This window comes from Chiloscyllium punctatum, chromosome 1 (genome assembly GCF_047496795.1).
Source record: "Chiloscyllium punctatum isolate Juve2018m chromosome 1, sChiPun1.3, whole genome shotgun sequence".
In the NCBI taxonomy this organism is placed as follows: domain Eukaryota; kingdom Metazoa; phylum Chordata; class Chondrichthyes; order Orectolobiformes; family Hemiscylliidae; genus Chiloscyllium; species Chiloscyllium punctatum.
In genome coordinates this window covers 152,232,349-152,256,670 of record NC_092739.1, presented here as the reverse complement: position 1 = coordinate 152,256,670, position 24,322 = coordinate 152,232,349, and the positions used below count along the sequence as shown (strand labels likewise).

Genomic DNA, 24,322 nt, shown 5'->3' with positions numbered 1-24,322 from the left:
GTGGGTTTCCTCCAGGTGATCTGGTTTCTTCCCACAGTCCAAAAATGTGCAGGTTATATGAATTGACCATTCTAAATTGCTTGTAGTGTTAGTTGTAGGGGAATGGGTCTGAGTGGGTTGTGCTTTGGAGGGTCGGTGTGGTCTTGTTGGGCCAAAGGGCCTGTTTCCACACTGTAAGTAATCTAATCTTAGTTGCCATCAGGATCTTTCTTGCCTTACAGCTATGGAGGTCTACAGCATAGAAACAGATCCTTCAACTCATCGAGTCTGTGCTGATCCAAAATAAGCACCTAACTATTGCAATCCCATTTTCCAGAACTTGGCATCACAAGTACACATCTGATTACTTCTTCAATGAGAGTTTTAGCCTCTACCACTCTTATAGACAGTGTTTTCCAAAACTCTCTGGGTGAAAAAAATGTTTCCCCACAGCCCCTCTGAACCTTATCTTAAATTTATGCACCTGGTCACTTATCCCTCCACTAAGAGGAGCGTTTACTCGAAAATAATTATATCCACCTCAATAGTCAAGTATGATTAATACGATTTGTGATACCTGTCACAAAAGGGTAAATTAAATTGAGACAAGTCAGTGGACAGTATTTGATACTTTATTTTGATACTTTACAATGTGATACAATTCACTACGTTTTTGTTCTGCAATGGTTTCAACTGATTCTCTTGCTGATTCGTTTGTAGGCAATGTCTCCAATAGTCATGGTCTGAAATGAGAGAATAAAATCGAATTAGTTTCATCTAATCAAGGGAAACTGTATAGCTCTGACACTGATTACAGCTTTGCTTGGTTGATTGCATATTCCTCAATGAGTCGCAGTTTCATAGTTATGCCTCCACTTTAAAATAACAATTCACTTCAAAAGGAAGAAAAAAAAGTTGTATAGCACCTTTTTGATGATCTCAGGACATCTTGAAGTGTGTTACAGCCAATGAAATACATTTTTGAAATGTAACCGTTGGTATAATGTTTGAAAGCCAGAAGCCAATTGCATCTTGATACCAAGAACAGCTATGTAAGAGGCCTACTCATTGACTACAGTTCAACCTTCAACACTATTATCCCCTTGAGACTGATTACTAAACTTAGAGATCACAGCCTAAGCCCCACTGTCTGCAACTGGATCCTCAGTTTCATGACTCACAGGTTAGTGAAGATTGGGGACGATATTTCATCCTCACTAATATTCAATACTTGGAGACCCCCAGCGGTGTGCACTCAGCTCCCTACTGTAGTAATTGTATACCCATGACTGCGTCGCCAAATACAGACGAATGCCATTTACAAGTTTGTTGATGACACCACCATAGTAGGCCGAATCTCAGATGGCGATGGAACAGACTATAGGTGAGAGGTGGAAGATGTGGATAAATGGAGCACTGAAAACAACCTAGCTCTCAATGCCGGCAAAACCAAGGAACTCATGATTGACATTCGGCAGGATGTTACTCATAGAACATAGAACAATACAGCACAGAACAGGCCCTTCGGCCCACGATGTTGTGCCGAACTATGCCCCACTACACATTAACAGCACCAAAGTGGAACGAGTGGAGAGTTTCAAGCTCCTGGGAGTGGTCATCCACAACAAGCTTTCTTGAACTCTTCACGTGGAAGTACTGGTTACAAAGGCTCAACAACGTCTCTTCTTCCTCAGGCAGCTGAGGAAATTTGACATGATGGCGAATACCCTTGCCAACATTTCTAGGTGCGCCATCGAGAGCATTCTTTCTGGATGTATCACCAGCTGGTATGGCAACCGTGCCATTCAAGATCAGAGACGGTTACAGAGAGTGGTGAACTCATCCCAGACAACCACAAAGGCCAACCTCCCATCTAGAGAATCCATCTACCAGGCCCGCTGTCAAGGAAAGGCCGCCAGCATTCTCAAAGATCCATCTCACCCTGGCAATGCTTTTCTACAACCTCTACCATCGGGGAGAAGGTACAGAAGCCTGAACACATGCAACAGCCGGATTTGTAACAGTTTCTACCCTATTGTTAGAATGCTGAATGGACTCACAAACTCTTAACATTCACCTTAACATTCAAAAACATTTTATTTTTGCCGCTGTGTACCTATTACTTACTTATCTATGCTAATTAACTCTGGGATCTGCCTGTATTGCTCGCAAGACAAAGCTTTTCACTGTGTCTCAGGACACGTGACAATAAATTCAATTCAACATAGTAAGTTCACTTAACCTGCAAAATATTACTGGATAGCTAGTCTGTCTTTGCGATGTTGATTAATATATAGATATTGGGAGGATGATGAAGGAGCAAATTACTGCAGATGCTGGAATCTGTACTGAAAATAAAAAAATGCTTGAAATCACATTGGGGTTATCATAGCAATTACGGAAACATGACTCAGGGATGGGCAGGACTGGCAGCTTAATGTTCCAGGATACAAATGCAACAGGAAGGATAGAAAGGGAGGCAAGAGAGGAGGGGGAGTGGCATTTTTGATAAGGGATAGCATTACAACTGTACATAGGGAGGATATTCCTGGAAATGCATCCAGAGAAGTTATTTGGGTGGAACTGAGAAATAAGAAAGGGGTGATCACCTTATTGGGATTGTATTGTAGATCACCTAATAGTCAGAGGAAAATTGAGAAACAAACTTGTAAGGACATCTCCACTATCTGTAAGAATGATAGGGTAGTTATGGTCGGGGATTTTAACTTTCCAACCATCGACTGGGACTGTCATAGTGTTAAAGGTTTAGATGGAGAGGAATTTCTTAAGTGCGTACAAGACAATTTTCTGATTCAGTATGTGGATGTACCTACTAGAGAAGGTGCAAAACTTGACCTACTCTTGGGAAATAAGGCAGGGCAGGTGACTGAGGTGTCAGTGGGGAGCACTTTGGGGCCAGCAACCATAATTCTTTTATTTTAAAAATAGTGATGGAAAAGGGTAGACCAGATCTAAAAGTTGAAGTTCTAAATTGGAGAAAGGCCAATTTTGACGGTATTAGGCAAGAACTTTCGAAAGCTGATTGGAGGCAGATGTTTGCAGGTAAAGGGAAGGCTGAAAAATGGGAAAGTATATTCCTGTCAGGGTGAAAGGGAAGGCTGGTAGGTATAGGGAATACTGGATGACTAAAGAAATTGAGGGTTTGGTTAAGAAAAAGAAGGAAGCATGTGTCAGGTATAGACAGGATAGATCGAGTGAATCCTTAGAAGAGTATAAAGGCAGTACTTAAGAGGGAAATCAGGAGGGCAAAACGGGGACATGAGATAGCTTTGGCAAATAAAATTAAGGAAAATCCAAAGGGTTTTTACAAATATATTAAGGGCAAAAGGGTAACTAGGTCAAAGGTCAGCAAGGCGGCCTTTGTGTGGAGCCACAGAAAATGGGGGAGATATTAAATGAATATTTTGCATCAATATTTACTGTGGAAAATGATATGGAAGATATAGACTCTAGGGAAATAGATGGTGACATCTTGCAAAATGTCTAGAGGAGGAAGTGCTGGATATCTTAAAATGGTGAAAGGTGGATAAATCACCTGGACCTGATCAGGTGTACCCGAGAATTCTGTGAGAAGCTAGAGAAGTGATTGCTGGGCCTCTTGCTGAGATATTTGTATCATCGATAGTCACAGGTGAGGTGCCGGAATACTGGAGGTTGGCAAATATGGTGCCCCTGTTTAAGAAGGGCAGTAAAGACAAGCCAGGGAACTATCGACCGGTGAGCCTGACCTCGGTGTGGGCATGTTGTTGGAGAGAATCCCGAGGGACAGGATGTACATGTATTTGGAAAGGCAAGAACTGATTAGGGATAGTCAACATGGCTTTGTGCGTGGGAAATCATGTCTCACAAACTTGATTGGGTTTTTTGAAGAAGTAACAAAGAGGGTTGATGAGGGCAGAGCGGTAGATGTGATCTATATGGACTTCAGTAAGGCTTTCAACAAGGTTCCCCATGAGAGATTGATATCTCATGGATAAATAGTGCTGTGAAGAAGGCATATGGCGTACTGGCTTTTATTGATAGAGGAATTGAGTTCTGGAGTCCTGAGGTCATGTTGCAGTTGTATAGGACTCTGGTGCGGCCGCATCTGGAGTATTGTGTGCAGTTTTGGTCGCCATACTACAGGAAGGATGTGGAGGCACTGGAATGGGTGCAGAAGAGGTTTACCAGGATGTTGCCTGGCATGGTAGGAAGATCGTATGAGGAAAGGCTGAGGCACTTGGGGCTGTTTTCATTAGAGAAAAGAAGGTTTAGGGGAGATTTGATAGAGGTGTACAAGATGATTAGGGGTTTAGATAGGGTTGACCATGAGAACCTTTTTCCACGTATGGAGTCAGCTATTACGAGGGGGCATTGCTTTAAATTAAGGGGCGGTAGGTATAGGACAGATGTTAGGGGTAGATTCTTTACTCAGCAAGTCGTGAGTTCATGGAATGCCCTGCCAGTAGCAGTGGTGGACTCTCCTTCTTTATGGGCATTTAAACGGGCATTGGATAGGCATATGGAGGATAGTGGGCTAGTGTAGGTTAGATGGGCTTGGATCGGTGCAACATCGAGGGCCAAAGGGCTTATACTGCAATGTATTTTTCTATGTTCTATGTTCTATGAATACAGGGAGAACTAGCCATTTGGATACAGAATGGCTCAAAGGTAGAAGACAGAGGGTGGTGGTGGAGGGTTGTTTTTCAGATGGAGGCCTGTGACCAGTGGAGTGCCACAAGGATCGGTGCTGGGTCCTCTACTTTTTGTCATTTACATAAATGATTTGGATGTGAGCATAAGAGGTACAGTTAGTAAGCTTGCAGATGACACCAAAATTGGAGGTATGGTGGACAGCGAAGAGGGTTACCTCAGATTACAACAGGATCTGGACCAGATGGACCAATGGGCTGAGAAGTGGCAGCTGGAGTTGAATTCAGATAAATGCGAGGTGCTGCATTTTGGGAAAGCATATCTTAGCAGGACTTATACACTTAATGGTAAGGTCCTAGGGAGTGTTACTGAACAAAGAGACCTAGGAGTGCAGGTTGATAGCTCCTTGAAAGTGGATTTGCAGGTAGATAGGATAGTGAAGAATGCGTTTGGTATGCTTTCCTTTATTGGTCAGAGTATTGAGTACAGGAGTTGGGAGGTCATGTTGCGGCTGTACAGGACATTGGTTAGGCCACTGTTGGAATATTGCATGCAATTCTGGTCTCCTTCCTATCGGAAAGATATTGTGAAACTTGAAAGGGTTCAGAAAAGATTTACAAGGATGTTGCCAGGGTTAGAGGATCTGAGCTATAGGGAGAGGCTGAATAGGCTGGGGCTGTTTTCCCTGGAGCGTCGGAGGCTGAGGGGTGACCTTATTGAGGTTTACAAAATTATGAGGGACATGGATAGGATAAATAGACAAAGTCTTTTCCCTGGGATCGGGGAGTCCAGAACTAGAGGGCATAGGTTTAGGGTGAGAGGGGAAAGATATAAAAGAGACCTAAGGGGCAACTTTTTCAAGCAGAGGGTGGTACGTGTATGGAATGAGCTGCCAGAGGATGTGGTAGAGGCTGGTACAATTGCAACATTTTTAGAGGCATTTGAATGGGTATATGAATAGGAAGGGTTTGGAGGGATATGGGCCGGGTGCTGGCAGGTGGAACTAGATTTGGATGTGAGCATAAGAGGTACAGTTAGTAAGCTTGCAGATGACACCAAAATTGGAGGTATGGTGGACAGCGAAGAGGGTTACCTCAGATTACAACAGGATCTGGACCAGATGGACCAATGGGCTGAGAAGTGGCAGCTGGAGTTGAATTCAGATAAATGCGAGGTGCTGCATTTTGGGAAAGCATATCTTAGCAGGACTTATACACTTAATGGTAAGGTCCTAGGGAGTGTTACTGAACAAAGAGACCTAGGAGTGCAGGTTGATAGCTCCTTGAAAGTGGATTTGCAGGTAGATAGGATAGTGAAGAATGCGTTTGGTATGCTTTCCTTTATTGGTCAGAGTATTGAGTACAGGAGTTGGGAGGTCATGTTGCGGCTGTACAGGACATTGGTTAGGCCACTGTTGGAATATTGCATGCAATTCTGGTCTCCTTCCTATCGGAAAGATATTGTGAAACTTGAAAGGGTTCAGAAAATATTTACAAGGATGTTGCCAGGGTTAGAGGATCTGAGCTACAGGGAGAGGCTGAATAGGCTGGGGCTGTTTTCCCTGGAGCGTCGGAGGCTGAGGGGTGACCTTATTGAGGTTTACAAAATTATGAGGGACATGGATAGGATAAATAGACAAAGTCTTTTCCCTGGGATCGGGGAGTCCAGAACTAGAGGGCATAGGTTTAGGGTGAGAGGGGAAAGATATAAAAGAGACCTAAGGGGCAACTTTTTCAAGCAGAGGGTGGTACGTGTATGGAATGAGCTGCCAGAGGATGTGGTAGAGGCTGGTACAATTGCAACATTTTTAGAGGCATTTGAATGGGTATATGAATAGGAAGGGTTTGGAGGGATATGGGCCGGGTGCTGGCAGGTGGAACTAGATTTGGATGTGAGCATAAGAGGTACAGTTAGTAAGCTTGCAGATGACACCAAAATTGGAGGTATGGTGGACAGCGAAGAGGGTTACCTCAGATTACAACAGGATCTGGACCAGATGGACCAATGGGCTGAGAAGTGGCAGCTGGAGTTGAATTCAGATAAATGCGAGGTGCTGCATTTTGGGAAAGCATATCTTAGCAGGACTTATACACTTAATGGTAAGGTCCTAGGGAGTGTTACTGAACAAAGAGACCTAGGAGTGCAGGTTGATAGCTCCTTGAAAGTGGATTTGCAGGTAGATAGGATAGTGAAGAATGCGTTTGGTATGCTTTCCTTTATTGGTCAGAGTATTGAGTACAGGAGTTGGGAGGTCATGTTGCGGCTGTACAGGACATTGGTTAGGCCACTGTTGGAATATTGCATGCAATTCTGGTCTCCTTCCTATCGGAAAGATATTGTGAAACTTGAAAGGGTTCAGAAAATATTTACAAGGATGTTGCCAGGGTTAGAGGATCTGAGCTACAGGGAGAGGCTGAATAGGCTGGGGCTGTTTTCCCTGGAGCGTCGGAGGCTGAGGGGTGACCTTATTGAGGTTTACAAAATTATGAGGGACATGGATAGGATAAATAGACAAAGTCTTTTCCCTGGGATCGGGGAGTCCAGAACTAGAGGGCATAGGTTTAGGGTGAGAGGGGAAAGATATAAAAGAGACCTAAGGGGCAACTTTTTCAAGCAGAGGGTGGTACGTGTATGGAATGAGCTGCCAGAGGATGTGGTAGAGGCTGGTACAATTGCAACATTTTTAGAGGCATTTGAATGGGTATATGAATAGGAAGGGTTTGGAGGGATATGGGCCGGGTGCTGGCAGGTGGAACTAGATTTGGATGTGAGCATAAGAGGTACAGTTAGTAAGCTTGCAGATGACACCAAAATTGGAGGTATGGTGGACAGCGAAGAGGGTTACCTCAGATTACAACAGGATCTGGACCAGATGGACCAATGGGCTGAGAAGTGGCAGCTGGAGTTGAATTCAGATAAATGCGAGGTGCTGCATTTTGGGAAAGCATATCTTAGCAGGACTTATACACTTAATGGTAAGGTCCTAGGGAGTGTTACTGAACAAAGAGACCTAGGAGTGCAGGTTGATAGCTCCTTGAAAGTGGATTTGCAGGTAGATAGGATAGTGAAGAATGCGTTTGGTATGCTTTCCTTTATTGGTCAGAGTATTGAGTACAGGAGTTGGGAGGTCATGTTGCGGCTGTACAGGACATTGGTTAGGCCACTGTTGGAATATTGCATGCAATTCTGGTCTCCTTCCTATCGGAAAGATATTGTGAAACTTGAAAGGGTTCAGAAAATATTTACAAGGATGTTGCCAGGGTTAGAGGATCTGAGCTACAGGGAGAGGCTGAATAGGCTGGGGCTGTTTTCCCTGGAGCGTCGGAGGCTGAGGGGTGACCTTATTGAGGTTTACAAAATTATGAGGGACATGGATAGGATAAATAGACAAAGTCTTTTCCCTGGGATCGGGGAGTCCAGAACTAGAGGGCATAGGTTTAGGGTGAGAGGGGAAAGATATAAAAGAGACCTAAGGGGCAACTTTTTCAAGCAGAGGGTGGTACGTGTATGGAATGAGCTGCCAGAGGATGTGGTGGAGGCTGGTACAATTGCAACATTTAAGAGGCATTTGAATGGGTATATGAATAGGAAGGGTTTGGAGGGATATGGGCCGGGTGCTGGCAGGTGGAACTAGATTGGGTTGGGATATCTGGTCGGCATGGACGTGTTGGACCGAAGGGTCTGTTTCCATGCTGTACATCTCTATGGCTCTTCATCAGAACTGGTGTGAAGCGTGGATGGGACAGCATTAATGTAATGGAGGGGGGTGAGGTATGGTGTGGAGCGCTGGGGGAGAGAGGATGTTGATAAAACAGATGAAGTGATTGGAATGTGAGAAAGGCAGAACAATGGTGTGTCTAACCGCCAGACTAGAAAGAACAGAATGTGGGGGTGGAGGGGGTTCAGGGCAAAGCGGACAAAGTGACAGAGAATACAACAAGTAAAGCTAAAGTAAAGGGAAGGAATAGGAGTGGGTTCACAATCTGAAGGTGTTGAATTCAATATTAAATCCAGAGGATTGTAAAACAATGAGTCTGAAGATGAGAGCCCAGTCTGTCTGTTCCTCTGGGTTCCAGATGGATGATAATCACCCTAAAGCATTGTTCAAGGAAAACGATTGTTTCCTCAGTCAATATCACCAAAGCCTGATTAAGTAGTGTGATAAAAGGTGTCTGGTTTATATAATTAATTAATTAAAATTGTTTAAGAGTTTGGATGATAAATATTGGAAAATGGAAATGGTTACTTTTGTGAAGTGTTTAAAAAATAAGTTGGTCAGACAGTCCTTCTGATACTGTGACTTTATCCAACACATATCAGAGAACAAGGAGCTGCCTGGAATATTAATGCAAAATATACTGCCACCTGCAAGTCCCCTCCAAGTCACTCTCCAAAATCCTGGAATTCCCTCCTGAAGGGCATTGTGGGTTAATCTATAGTATGTGGGCTGCAACAGTACAGCAAGGCAGCTCACCACCACATTCTCAAAGCGATTAGTTACAGGCAATAAATGCTGGCCAGCCAGCAATGCCCACATCCCATGAGTATACAATATAAAATTGTCTTTATTGTGCTCGTTTATGACAGGGATTATAAGCATTGGAACCTATTAAGCTGATTCATGACAATCATTCATTGATTTTAACCAAAGAAACCCAGAGATTGAAAATTTAAGGCCTTTCAGAGTGGTCCTGACTGGGATCACATATAGTTTCTTTCCTAGATAGGAGTATTGAATAGTTAAGGGAAAACACAGTGACCTCAGCAGAAAAGTTTACTTTGTGCGACTTCCAAACCAGAAGTAATTGGTTAGAAATTTGCAGGCTATTAGGGGCTGAGAAAGTCTAAGCTCTCAGTTTTGTGAACATTCATGGAAGAATATTTCACAGTTCACAGGAAAGATTGGAGGAGAACCAGAACTTACATATTTGATATAATCACATATTTGATTTAAAGGTTTAATTTCTCTGGATTTGAATCTCTGTAAAATGTTGGTGTTGGGGAATAGGATAAAACTTTGTTTTGCTGAGTGATTGAAGATTTTCTGCATGTGTACTTTGTTAAGAAAGCATGATTTGCTATATTTTGTTGTCATTTTTTGTGTCATAACCTTTTGTTTAGTTTTAAAGAACATCTGTAGCATTTTATGACTATGAGCATGATATTAAATAAAACCTTTTAAAAATCTATGGAGATTTACCCAGATTTCATTCTGGGATTGGGCTTGGCCAATGGCTGGGATCATAATACTGAGCATTTATTAAATTGATGTGTATGAGATCATATTGCATAAATAATTGAATACTTATGAATGCCTCAAGAACCATCCACAATGGGGCTTGAATTCCATTCTTTTTTTCTATGACCTTTTACATTAAGTCGATAAAGACCATGAGAAATAGTAACAGGAGTGGGCCATTCAGCCCCTTGAGCATTTTTATCCATTCAATAGGATTATGGCTGATCTGACATTTCTCATTTTATTTTCCTGCTCTTTCCCTGTAACCCTTGATTCTCCAAGCAATGGCGAATCTCTCCATTTCAACCTTAGCACACTGACCCCACACTTCTCAATGGCAAGGAGTTCCAAAGACCCACAACATCTGAGAAAAAAAATTCTTCCTCATCTTAGTGTCATGGAATTTTACAGTACAGAAGAAGGCGCTTAATCCATCATGGCTGTACCAGCTCACAAAAGAGTTTTCCAGCCAGCCCCATTCTCTAGCCTTACTTCCATAGCCCTCTAAAGTCATCACTTTCAAATACATATCCAGCTCTCCTTTGAAACCTCCTATGAAACCCACCTTCACCACTCTCCCAGGTACTTCATTCCAAATCCAAACAAATCTGAGGAAAAAAAGTTTCTCCTTATCCCACTCCTAGCTCTCTTGCTGGAAATCTTGAAATTGTGACCTCTAGATATTGATGTAACTGTTAGTGGAAACAGAATATCCTTCTTTACCCTGTTAAAATTGTTCAGAATTGAGATTTTTCCCTCACCTCCCATCTCCAAATCAGAGGATTCCAACACTGATCCCACTTTCAAATTTCCAATCTGAGAAATGCCTATCTTCTGTTTCATAATATCTAAAAACTCCTAAATCATGCTGCCAAAGACCCATCAGTCCCAAACATTTCTAATTTGCCAACTAACCTGCCATGTGGTATCTCAGCCTTAAATTGGCACCACTTTATTCTGATATCCTCTGGTCTGAGTTTTGTTCTTTTCCTATTATTCTCTAGGATTGTGTATCATTCCATTGACTTTTCACAACTTCTGGTCACCACAGAAGCATATCCCTTGATAGTGAGTGACAGTAATCTCAAACAAATTGGTCTTCTTATCCAATACTCCTGCTCTCCGCAGTTAGGTGTAAGAGACAAGGAAAGCAAGAATTGTTGGGCAAGAGGCAACATTCAAGACCTGGCCATTTTTCCCCCTAGATGATTACACAAAACAAAGAACAGTGCAGGTCAGGAACAGGCCTTTTGACCTACCAAGCCAGCACCAACACATGGTGCCTTTCTAAACTAAATACCTTTCACCTCTACGCTGTCTGTATCCTTCAATTCCCTCTTATTCATATATCTGTCAAGATGTCACTTAAATCTTGCTATTGAATTTGAAGTCCAAATCCTGTAGCCTTGTCAACTTATTTAGATCAACATCACACAGTCAGTGAGAGGTGATTAGTGCTTTCAAGATGCTCATGGCTGGTTCAGCTAAACAATTCCAAACTGAGAACTATAAGGAACATCAAAACAGAACTAATGGCAACTTACATTTGTTAGTTGGTCTCCGATGATCTCTGTAACTGAAGTAATATTTTGTATCTTGGCGACAAGTTTATTGTTCCCCTCACGATTAACTATGGCCTAGGTAATTAAGAAATGAGACATTAAAAATGAGGTTTCGAAATGCATCGAATTTAGGTTTTGCCTGACACCAATATAACTTAATATTATAGTCATGGTTCCTCAAGAACCCAAGTTTCCAGTCAGTATCCAGCCAGATATTTGGATTTTCACTCCTTCAGCCATTGTGAGGTTAACTTTCTAACCAAAGTTGACACAATATTGCTCCAAGCTTCACGAAGTTTAGCTGAAAGACAGATTTATAAGAAGCCTTAATTATCCTCAGTTTTTTGTCAGCCCCATGCCTATCAGATCTGGGTTTCCAGTTGTGAGGAATCATGAAGAGGCTGATTTGAATATGTGACAGGGCAGAGAGCTGCCAACACTGAAGCAAAATACCGCAAGTGCTGGAGATCCGAAAATAAAATCAGAGGTTGCTGCAGAAACTCTGCAGGTCTGGCAGCATCTGTGCAGGGAGAAACAGAGTTAACGTTTGGAGTCCACTGTCACTGTTCTTCAGAGATGAGGAGACATGTGGAAATACCATGTGTTTCAAGCTGTTAAAAAGAGGGAGGAGAAGCAAGTGGAATAAAAGGACCAGTCAGGATACATTAACTGGCATTGCACATCCAAGGTATCATGGAGAAAATGACAAAGGGTTCAGAAAAGACTTGCAAGGATGTTGCCAGGGTTGGAGTGTTTGAGCTATAGGGAGACGCTGGTGCTGTTTTCTCTGGAGTGTCGGAGGCTGAGGGGTGACCTCTTGAAGTTTATAAAATCATGAGGGGCATGGATAGGGTAAATAGACATGGTCTTTTCCCTGAGTTGGAGAAGTCTAAAACTAGAGCTCATGGGTTTAAGGTGAGAGGGGAAAGATTTAAAAGGGATCTGAAGGGCAACGTTTTCACACAGAGGGTGGTACATGTATGGAATGAGCTGCCAGAGGAAGTGGTAGAGACTGGTACAATTACAGCATTTAAAAGGCATCTGGATGGGTATAAGAATAGGAAGGATTTGGAGGGATATGGACCAAATGCTGGCATATGGGACTAGATGAGGTTAGGATATCTGGTCAGCATGTTCGAATTGGACTGAAGGTTCTGTTTCCATCTCTATGACTCCATGATTCTGAGTTTTAAAAAAAATTATTCATTAAATATAGGTATCGCTGGCCAGGACAGTATTTATTCCCATCAATAGCTGCCCTTGAGAAGGCTTGTCTTGTTTTCTCGAAATGCTGCAGTCCACATGTTGTAGGTAGACCCACAATAGCATTACGGAGAGAATTCCAGGGTTTGGACCCAGTAACACTGAAAAAGACAACAATATATTTCCAAGTCAGGATGGTGAGTGGTCTGGAGGGGAACTTGCAGGTAGCAGTGTTTCCATGTACCTGCTGGTCTTGTGAGTTTGGAAGGTATTTTTTTCTAAGGACCTGCGGTGAAGAGCAGTGCATCTTGTAGATGGTACACAGTGCTGTGCTGTGCACCAGTGGCAGAGGAATTCAATGCTTGTGGATGTGGTACCAACAAGACAGGCTGCTTTATCCTCGATGTGTCAAACTTCTTGAGTGTTGTTGGAACTACACCCAAATTTTACAAGTGACCTTCGAGGGACCTTATTATCAGAACTGCAGCTGGGAGTGTCAGGATTTCAGAGCCTGAAGCAGTTAAATGTTTGCTTTTAAACTTGATAAAAGTTTAAACCTTAATCTGTATGTTTTTATCAATCTATGATAGTGAGTAAGGTTAGGTTTTTTTTAAAATGTTTTACTGACATCTGTCTCTTAATTAAATTTTTTTAACATAAAACATAAATATTATGTTATTCTGGAGCAGTGTTCTTAGAGCAGTAAGACTGTGCTATTTTCTGGTTCTATCGATTGTTAAGGCACAAAGATGGCCTTCAGTAGAGTGACGTGCTCTTCCTGATGGATGTGGGAGATTAGGGAGAGTTTCCATGTTACTGATGACTGTGTTTGCAGGAAGTGTGTTTGGTTGTAGATCCTAGCGGATTACATGGATTGGTTGGCAGTTAGAGGCAGTGAGGAATTTACATTAGCTAGGGGGTGTGATGGATGGCAGTTTCAAGGAGGGAGTTAAACTGCAAACGCAGTCAGATAGATGGGTTACCTCCAGGAAAGGTAGGAGGGGTAGTCAGGTAGTACAGGAGTTTCCTTTGACTATCCCAATATCAAACAAGTATGCTGTTTTCATCAGGGGGTGATGAACTCTCATGGGAATGTAGCATGAACAGCCAAATTTCTGGCACTTAGATTGGCTTTACTGTAATGAGGGTTATGTCAGTTTCCAAACAATCAATTGTGACAGGGACTCTCTATTCAGAGGCACAGACATATTTCTATGGCCGGCAGAGAGAAATCAGAATGGGTGTGTTGCCTCCCTGGTGCCAGGATTAAGGATATCTCAGAGAGATTACAGAATACTCTTAAAGGGGAGAGGGATCAGCAGGAGGTCATTGTACACAGTGGACCTAACGGCATAGGAAAATAAAAGGAAGGCCAAGGACACAATATAGGAAATGAGGCAGAAGGTTAAAAAGTAGGTCCTCAAGGATAGTAATATCTGGATTACTCCCAGTGCTACGAGTTAGTGAGGGTAGGAATAGGAGGATAAAGCAGATGAATGCATGGTTGTGGGCTGGAGAAGGGGCCAGGGATTAACATTTTGGATCTTGGAATCTCTTTTGAAGTGACACTGAGAAGGACGACGTGCACCTGAGTTGGAAGGGGGCCAAGATCCTGGTGGGGAGATTTGCTTGTGCTCCTCAGGAGGCTTTAAATCAGTGAAGATGGGGGGTGGGGGTAGGGATCCTCAAAGAGTTAGAGAGAAAAAGAGTGAAGTCTGAGACTAACAAGATTGAGAAAAGGAGCAAGTCAAGCAAGTGAGGCAGGCAGGAGCAGCACAGACAAATAGGTAAGACTGGTAAATTAAACTGCATTTATTTCAATTCAAGAGGCCTGACAGGTAAGTCAGATGAATTGAGGGCATGGTTGGGAACATGGGACTGGGGTGTCATAGCAATAACAGAAGTGTGGCTCAGGGAAGAGCAGGACAGGCAGTTTAATGTTCCAGGACATAGCTGCTATAGGATGGATAGAAAGGGGGTCAAGAGAGGTTGGGAGGGTGGGGGGATGGCATTTTTGATTAGGGATAACTTCTGGAGAATATTCCTGGGAGTATATCCTTTGAAGTAATTTGAGTGGAATTGAGAAATAAGAAAGGGCTGATCACCTTACTGGGATTGTACTATAGGCTTCCCAACAGTCAGCGGGAAGTTGAGAAGCAAATTTATAAGGAGATTGCAGTTATCTGTAAGAATAATAAGGTAGTTACAGTAGAGGATTTTAATTTTCCAAATATAGACTGGGACTGCTACAGTGTTAAGGACTTGGATGGAAAGGAATTTGTTAAGTGTGCACAAGAAAATATTCTGATTCTGTATGTGGATGTACCTACTGGAGAAGGTGCAAAACTTGATCTTCTCTTGGGAAATAAGGCAAGGGCAAGGTGATCGAGGTGTCGGTGGGAGAGTACTTTGGGGCCAGAAACAATAATTCTATTTGTTTTAAAATAGATATGGAAAAGGATCCACCTGATTTAAAAATTAAATTTCTAAAGAGGAGTAAGGCCAATTTTGACAGTATTAGGCAAGAACTTTCAAAAGTTGATTGGAAGAAGTTATTCACAGGGAAAGGAATGGTTGGAAAGCAGGAGGGCTTCAAAAATGAGATAACGAGAGTCCAGAGGCAGTATGTTCCTGTTAGTATGAGGGTAAGGCTGGTAGGTGGAGGGAATGCTGGATGACTAGAGAAATTGAGGCTCTGGTCAAGATAAAGAAAGAGGCATATGGTGGGGATAGCCAGTCGGGACAATTGAATCCCTTGAGGCTTTTCAGGGCAGTAGGAGTATGCCTAAGAGGGAAGTCAGGAGGCAAAGAGGGGACAGAAGATAATTTTGGCAAATACAGCTAAGGAGAATCCAAAGAGTTTCAGTTAACACATTAAGGGCAGAAGTGTACCTAGGGAGAGACTAGGGTCCTTTAAAGATCAACAAGGCTGTCTTATATTTAGAACTGCAGGAAGTGGATGATATGCTGAACAAGTATTTTGTGTCAGTTTTTATCGTGAGAAGGTTATGGATGGGAGAGAACTTGGAGAAATAAATTGTGATATCTTAAAAAAAGGGTCCATATTACAGAGGAGGAGTCACTGGATGTCTTAAAATGCATTAAGGTGGATAAATCCTCAGGTCTGATCAGGTGTATCCTAGAACTTTGAGGGAAGCTAGGGAAGTGATTGCTAGGCCCCCTGCTGAGATATTTGTATCATTGACAGTCACAGGTGAGGTACTGGAAGGCTGGAGGGTGGCTAATGTGATGCCATTAATTAAGAAAGGTGGTAAGTAAAAGCCCAGGAACTATAGACTGGTGAGTCTTACGTCAGCAGTTATGTTGTTGGCGGAGATTTTGACAGGCAGGATTTCTGTGTATTTGAAAAGGCAAGGGCTGATTAGGAGTAGTAGGCCTAGCTTTATGTATGGGAAATCGGGTCTTACTAACTTGACTGAGTTTTTTGAAGAAGCGATAACAAAGATTGATGAAGGCAGAGTGGTGGCTGTTGTCTCTTTGGACTTCATCAAAGTGTTTGACATGGTTCTGCATGGTAGACTGGTTAGAAAAGTTCGATCTCATGGAATCCAGGAAGAACTAGCCACTTGGACACAAAATTGGCATGAAGGTAGGGGACAGATGGTGGTGGAGGGTTGTTTTTTTTGGACTGGAGGCCTAGTGTTATGCCACAAGGATTTACAGGGTCTACTACTTTTTGTCATTTATGTAAATGATTTGGATGTGAATGCAGGAGGTATGGTTAGGAAGATTGCAGATGATGCCAAAATTTAATATTGATAAATATGAGGTGTTGCATTTTGGTAAGGCAAATCAGGGCAGGACTTATACACTTAATGGGGAATGGTGTTGAACAAGGAGATATTGGAGTGTGGTTCATTGTTTCTTGAAGGTGAATAGGGTAGAAAAGAAGGCATTCGGTATGCTTGCCTTTATTGTACAGTTCATTGAGTACAGAAGTTGGGATGTCATTTTGAGGCTGTACAGGACATTAGTTAGGTCGCTATTGGAATACTGTGTTCAATTCTGGTCTTCCTTCTATAACAAAAGATGTTAAACTTGAAAGGGTGCAGAAAAGATTTACAAAGATGTTGCCAGTGTTCAGAGAGTTTGAGCTAAAGGGAGAGGCTGAACAGGCTGGGACTATTTTCCCTGGAGCGTCAGAGGCGAATGGCGACCTTATAGAGGTTTATAAAATCATGCGGTGGATGGATAGGGTGAATAGCCAAGGTCTTTTACCGGGGTAGGGGAGTCCAAAACTAGAGGTCACAGGTTTAAAGTGAGAGGGGAAAGATTTAAAATCGAGTTAAGGGGCAACTTTTTTTATGTAGAGGGTGATTGATCTATTGATTCATTAATTGTTATGTCTACTCTAGTACAGGGAAAAGCTTTGTTTACGAGCAGTGCTGCAACTCATGGTAAGCAAGGACATAGAGCTCAGAGGTTGCAATAAACTTGGAAGAGTGTAGAATGGTTATGAGAGATGTTAGAGTTAGATCTGCCACAGGAAGCTCGCAAGAAGTTGCATGGTGTCGGTGGAATGAGCTGCCAAAAGAGGTGGTGGAGTTGATACAATTCCAACATTTAAAAGGCACCTGGATGGTATATGAATAGGTAGGGTTTAGAAATAGGCCAGGTGCTGGCAAATGGGACGAGATTAATTTCGGATATCTGGTCGGCATGAACGAGTTGAACTGAAAAGTCTGTTTCTGTGTTGTACAATTCTATGACTCTAAATGAGCAGCATTCCATCACAGTTCCAAGTTGGACAGGCTTTGGGGAGTCAGGAGGGGAGTTCCTCGCCTCAGGAATCCTAGCCTCTGACCGGCTCTTGTCGCCATTGTGTTTATGCGGCTAATCCAGTTCAATTTCTTGTCAGTGGGAGCCCCCTGGTGGTTGATAGCTGGTTATGCAAAGGAAGGACACAAATCCAGAGTAGGTTAAAATGATAGGGTAAACATGAGCTCTGACGTGAAAAGCTGACATTAAGGGAAAGGGGTGGTGTATTTAAAAAAGGAGTTCTGATCTTAGTAGTCTGAAGTTGTTGAACTCAATGAACTTTTTAACTAAATACATCATTACAACTCCTTTTGCTACCTCTAGCTTATCTCTCCACGCTTCAGGCTCACTGCCTTTATTCCTGATGAAGGGCTTTTGCCCGAAACGTCGATTTCGCTGCTCATTGGATGCTGCCTGAACTGCTGTGCTCTTCCAGCACCACTAATCCAGTATAAATTCTGTGTTATATTGTCATGTTCTACGACCACCCGATGAAGAGTTAGTACCTCAAATGCTTCTGAATAAACCTGTCGGACTATAACCTGGTGATGTGTGTTTTTAACTTTGAACTCAATGAAGGTTGTGAAGTGCCTGAACAGAAAATGAGGGGCTGTTTGTTCAGTTTGCAGTGGGTTTCACTGTAACTGCAGAGATGTCAGCCTGACAGCAGGATGGGATTCTGAAATGGCAAGTGATCAGGAGCTTGGGATCCTGCAGACAGACTGAGCACTCAATCTGCAGTTGGTTTCCCCGAGAGAGAGAATTGAGAGCAGCAACTGCGATAAATAACAACTTACAAAGTAAATAAACACTGACTTCTTGCTTATCTGACCAGCCTTATCACCCCAGTGAGGCACTCCCTCATTACACTTCGGATTTAATCTGTGATTTTCAGTTTGCAAATTCATATAAATGCCTGTTCGCTAATCAGGCTGTTCCATATAGGAACTGGAATTAATGCTTTTCAATCATATAAATGTTACAGAATCCCATGCAGTTCACAGAAACATTGTTACAGGAGTCTTGCAGGTTAAAATGACAATTAGCAAAAGAGCCAAAGGCAATATGAGGAAATGTTATTGTTATCTGTCAAGTGATTAGGGCATAGAATGCCTTTCAGATAGTATAGTAGAGGTTGATTCAAGTGGAGCTTTCCAAGGGGGATTGGAAAAGTATTTGGAGGAAGAAAAGAAATCAGAGGGTTACAGTGAAGGAGAATGGCCGGAGGAGGGAGTTGGGTGGTGGAGGATCTCAATTGCTCTTTTCGAAAGTATGCAAGCTTCCTGAATGGCTGCATAGCCTCCTGTTGTGCTGAAACCATTTTGTGATTCTTCATTGCAATTGGAATGTGCACAAAAGAAACTGAATGTGCAGTTAGAGCAGAAAGGTTGTAGCGTTATGCTGAAAGAGTTAGAGAGTGAGACTAATTTGATAGGTCTTTCAAAATAACCAGCACAGTAACATGGGCTGAGAAACCTCTTTCTATGCTGTATAGGTCTATGATTTCATTATTTCAGTTTGAGCCTATATAAACCTATAAAATAAAGCTGCAGAATTGCACCTTCAAATACAGTTTACAGCCTGAAAAATGAGATGAATGTGCACCCTTCATAGTCATTGGAAATGGAGGGAAGGATTACCTTAATTTTGTCTCCCGTAGGAGATTCTATTTCAGTCTCCTCCCCAATTGTAAATTCATTCACCAGCACTTTACTGCCTGTTGTGACGGTGATTTTAAAGTGGTCTCCAGTTTCGACAATTTCTGAAGTGCTCTTTTGATCCTTCCCTTTTTCGATCAATTCGTCTGAGAGTCCTGGAAATTGCACAAGACCAACAGGATTATTGGTAGGTATTTGAACCGAGGATTTCACAATGGGTGAGATGGAAGTGAACAGAAGATTAGAAAGGGCCTGAAAGATTGTCAAACCAAAGGCAGAATGGGTTCAAGATTGGATGATAGCCTGAGAGATCTTGGAAGCAAATGCAGTCAAGAAAGGCTACCTGCCTCTCCCGTTACCAGAGCGATTCCTGGGATGGTGGGACTGATGTAGAGAGAGGGACTGGATCAGTTAGAACTATATTGACTCGAGTTTAGAAGAATGAAGCAGTGTTCTCAGAGAAATCAATAAAATTCTATAGGATAAGACAGGGCAGAGATGTAGGAAGAAAGTTGTCGATGACCTGGGAGTCCAAAACCAGGGGTCACAGTGCAAAGGTAAGAGGTAGGCCATATAGGGCAGAGGTGAGGAGGAGATTTCTTCACCCAGAGACTGGTGAGCCTATGGAGTTCTCTGCCAGAGGAAACTGTTGATGCTAAAACATAGAAGACATTCAAGAAAGGTGAAGATATAGTTCTTCACCCTAAAGGGATCAAAGGATATGGAGAGAAATCAGGCCTAAAAGTCCCCTTCCAGGGTTTGAACTCAGAAGAGAAATGAATCAAATTGAAAAATGAAAGAAGTCACACAGTTGAGCAATGTGATTTAAGAACTTCAATGCCAGTGTGATGCCAGGAAGGTTGGCCAAGTATCCCAAAAACTAGTAGATGATATTTATTTGGTTGTTTGCACCAAGCAAGGTACTGGCCTTACCTAGAAAACACATGCTTGTAAAACTAACATAACTGTGCCTAAAATAAGATGTGATTCTACAATTGGCCAACATTTGCTGGATATTCTGGAATGTGGAGAGAATTACACTGACAACTAATCGAGGAGCGTTAGTCAGGCTCACAATGTGTTGCACATGTTTTTTATTCATTCATAGGATGAGGACATTGTTAGCTATGCCAGTATTGATTGCCCATCCCAGACAGCAGTTAAGAATCAACCACATTGCAGTGGGTCTGGAGTCACATGTAGGCCAGACCGGATAAGGATGGTAGATTCCTTTTCTAAAGGATATTAGTCAAACATACTGGAAGCTACACATATTAATAGACAGGAACCTTTTTTTTGCAGATAGAGTGAACATGCCTGCTCTTAGACACACTGTACCTGTTCAAATCAACAAAGTAGGTGACAGCCATTAGCTTGACCATTTCACAGGTGATTTACCAATAAAAGTCAAATTGTCTGGTTTTAAAATTTAACCTTGGACTGTTAATTGTCATTCAGCATTAATGATTGCATTCCCCTTGGCTGTACCTCTGCCAATCAGAGTCCATTTGACAACCAGTCATCATTCCCCTCTGATACAACATAAATGTCAGTTCTCATTTTAAGTTTGTACTCTTGTGAAATTTCCTGAGGGGTACAAGATGAACAGCTTTGCTCATCAATATTTAAGATCTGCGCTGCCAAATGAGTGCAATTAACTTATTCAGGATTTCTGGAAACTGGTTCTTTATTTTTGCTAGTTTGTTAATTAGATTTTAATGTAAGCTTTATAATGGGCATTATGGCAGTCATAACATTACAAGATATATCAGTCTCTAAAAGACCAATGCGTTTACTTACTCACTTTACTTACAATCAATGAAGCACTTTCAAAGAGTAGTCAGCTCTGAGCTGCGGTTCTGTCATCTCTGAGCCATGCAGTTTCTGGTTTAAGTCCCCCTCCAGATCTTGAGTTCAAAGATGTTAGTCCGCATACAAGAATCATACTGAGGGAGTGCTGCACTGTCAGAGTGCTGCCCTTTGATAAGAATTTGAACCAAGGCCCCATCTAGTTGTTTGGAGGGATGTGAATGATCCCATGGCACAATTTGGAAACAATGCACCACAAGGAGAAACATCCTTTCAATGCCTATTTTTCCAATCCCCTTTAACCTGTTGCATACATCCATTAGATCAACCCTTGTTTTGCTGAACTCAAAGTAGAGGTCTAAACTGCACAACCCTCTCTTCATAAAACAATTTACTCATTTCTGGAATTAATTTAGTGAGCCTCCTCTGAACTGTCTCCAATACAGTTACATCCCTCTTCAAGTAAGACACAAAATTGTACATAGTGCTCCAGGTATGATCTCACTACTGCCTCGTTGCAACAACACTTCCCTACTTTTACATTCTATTCTTTTAGCAGTAAATGTCAAAATTCAATTTGATTTCCTTATTACCTGCTGTCCCCGCAAATTAGTTTTCCATGATTCATGTACAAGAACACCACCCTTCAAAGTATACTTAATGGTAAGGTCCTGGGGAGTGTTGCTGAGCAAAGAGACCTTGGAGTGCATGTTCATAGTTCATTGAAAATAGAGTTGCAGGTAGATAGGACAGTGAAACCAACATTAGGTATGCTTTCCTTTATTGGTCAGTGCATTGAGTATAAAAGTTGGGAGATCAGGTCGCAGCTGTACAGGACATTAGTTAGGCCTTTGGAATATTGTGTGCAATTCTGGTCTCCCTCCTATCGGAAGGAGGGTTTGAGCTATAGGGAAAGGCTGACTAGGCTGGGGCTATTTTCCCTGGAGTATCGGAGACTGAAGGATGACCTGATAGAAGCTTATGAAATCATGAGGGGCATGGATAGGATAAATAGACCAGGTATTTTCCCTGGGCTGGGAGAGTCCAGAACTAGAGACTATAGGTTGAGGGTGAGAGGGGAAAAAATTAAAAGGGACCTAAGGGTCAACTTTTTCACACAGAGGGTGGTGTGTGTATTGAATGAGTTGCCAGAGGAAGTGGTGGAGGCAGGTACAGTTACAGCATTTAAAAGACATCTGGATGGGTATATGAATAGGAGGGGTTTGGAGGGATATGTTGGCAAATGGGACTAGATTAATTGAAGATATCTGGTCAGCATGGTTGAGTTGGACAGAAGGTCTGTTTCCGTGCTGTACGTCTCTCTGACTCAATGACTCTGTCAGACGGTAAAGCTTCATGAGGTATCTGGTAGTTGTGCAAGTCACTATATAAAATGTTTTAACAGTGTAATGCACTCACCTGAAGGAGGAGAGGACTAATGAAGGAACACCTCAGACTGTGCAGCATTCCTTCAGTAGTGCCTTTCTTTGGTGCTAGATATGTACCATTAACTTTAACTCAGTGGTGACAGGGTTACAGAATGACCAAAGACTGTTACCTAAACTGAAAGCAACATTTTGGTTCCATTCAAATTTAGTTGCAATTATGGTGGCCCATCAGGTGTGGTTGAGGGAGAGCCTTCATAATTCAGATTATTCGATCTAACGGTTTCCTCCTAGATTTAAATCATGCATCTCAGATTAGACCTCCCAAAGTGCCACTTTGGTTTTAGCAGTCACCTTGCCTTATTTTGGAAGTTGACCAATCGGTTGACAAGCCTTGAAATTGCACTATTTACACAAAAGGAAGAGAAGGTGGAGGTACAAATGTACAGGCTTGAGGGCTCTAAATACAACATCGAAATAAATAGGTGACTGTTGGTTGATATATTTAAAAGCATTGCATCAGTAGCTACAGTGACAGACTGACAGAATATGATGAAAGTAAACATTTCAGCTCAGTAGCTGAATTGCTTATTTAACAGTGCAAGAGGTGTAATTTTTCAGCTGGAGTGCTCCGTATGTTTATCTAAAGTTATGCGAGATCGACAATGAATGAAGAATGGAAAGGCTGTATATTAAACTGTATACTGTGAGAAAATGCTTCTAACTCTATTTGTACATGATCAGAACTCTTTAAGGTGGATAGAGTCATAGAGTCTTCGAGGTTTGCAACATGGAAACAGGCTTTACAGCCAAACTTGTCTGTAACTGACTGACCCATCGACATAACGGTAGTGCTTTTGAGTTGCCTGATCTGGAGCTGCTGGGATCGATCTTGCGTCGGTCACTATTAGGGGTGACACAGAATCACCTCCCTGCCCCACATCAGTCCTGATTTGCCATTGCCTACAAATTCAGAGAGAAGGCAAATGGACTGACGATTCACAGCCATCACACAAGATCAGGAACTACCTCACTCTCCCCGTGTAGGAAACCAATTTTAATCAAAACATTTTGCGGTCACTTGAAACAAACCTCAGTCTTTATGGTATTAACAATTGAAGCTGATTATGCATCATTTGCTTTGAGGTCAGCTTGCCAACTGAACACACTTAGGTTGACCTTAGGTGCCATATAAATACCTTCAAATTTTATGTCATGATTTGAAACACATAAACACATTGAAAGTCTTTGCACTCACCAATAGCTTTCATAAACTCTGCAAACTTGTCCTGACTCTGCAGCTCATAACGTCCATTGAAGGCCATTGTGGGCAATATTTCTCTGTGTAACCCAACAGGATGGGAAAGCCTTTCTCCAGATTGCTGCCTTGCTTTATAGGGATTTCTTCACCTGGCAAGGGTAAAGTGTAATGCTTTATGGTGATTTTGAATCATTAACTCACTTACACAATGTGAGTGACTCAGCTCTGATGTGGCAAGAGGCATTATAGCCATTAACACATTCACGTCCATTTTCCCCAACCTTTTCACTTTGAATGTGCTGATTCATAGTACCAATAAGTGCCAACATGGCCCAGGAATTGCTACTCCCACAAGATGTTACAACTTTGAGTTTGCAACGAGTGATATTCTGCTCTGCCGTTCCAGCTTTGCACTTGATCATTGGTGGGAAATGGTTTGTGTAGAATTTTACTGATACACAACAATGAAGCCATTAATCACACTAGCTCCACATTATCTGTATAGATTTCATACTAATTTCCTCACACTTCTCCTCTTCCAGTAATATCAACATAACCTTCCATTCTTTCTCTCATATGTTTACCTAACTTCAGATTAGATCCATTTATTCTATATTCACCTCAAGCACTCACTGTAACAGTTACTGCCAATTTTCACCACTCCCTTCAAGCAGACTCTTGGATTTATTTGCAAATACGTCATAGTTTTGATGACAAGCATCAGATTCCATTGGCACTACCATCTCCCTGTTTCCAGCTGTCTTGGGAATGGTGAATGATCCCTTCATCCTGAC

The 24,322-nt window shown here is 42.2% G+C and overlaps 1 protein-coding gene across 1 annotated transcript; it reads right to left on the bottom strand.

Annotated features, from left to right (window-relative positions):
- Positions 1 to 597: 597 nt before the first annotated feature.
- LOC140482739 (fatty acid-binding protein, liver-like) lies at positions 598 to 23,686 on the bottom strand. The gene is made up of 4 exons (XM_072580313.1): positions 23,526 to 23,686; positions 19,056 to 19,228; positions 11,416 to 11,508; positions 598 to 722 (listed from the first exon to the last, which is right to left on the bottom strand). Exons 1-4 carry the CDS (start codon positions 23,590 to 23,592, stop codon positions 669 to 671), a joined length of 387 nt encoding a protein of 128 aa, XP_072436414.1. The 5' UTR covers positions 23,593 to 23,686; the 3' UTR covers positions 598 to 668.
- Positions 23,687 to 24,322: the final 636 nt, after the last annotated feature.

Coding starts and splice junctions, on each gene's coding strand:
- LOC140482739 (XM_072580313.1), bottom strand. CDS start 23,592: ATGGCCTTCAATGGACGTTATGAGCTGCAGAGTCAGGACAAGTTTGCA. Junction 11,509..19,055: donor CTACGGGAGACAAAATTAAG/GTAATCCTTCCC, acceptor TTAATTACCTAG/GCCATAGTTAATCGTGAGGG. Junction 723..11,415: donor TCGGAGACCAACTAACAAAT/GTAAGTTGCCAT, acceptor CTCTCATTTCAG/ACCATGACTATTGGAGACAT.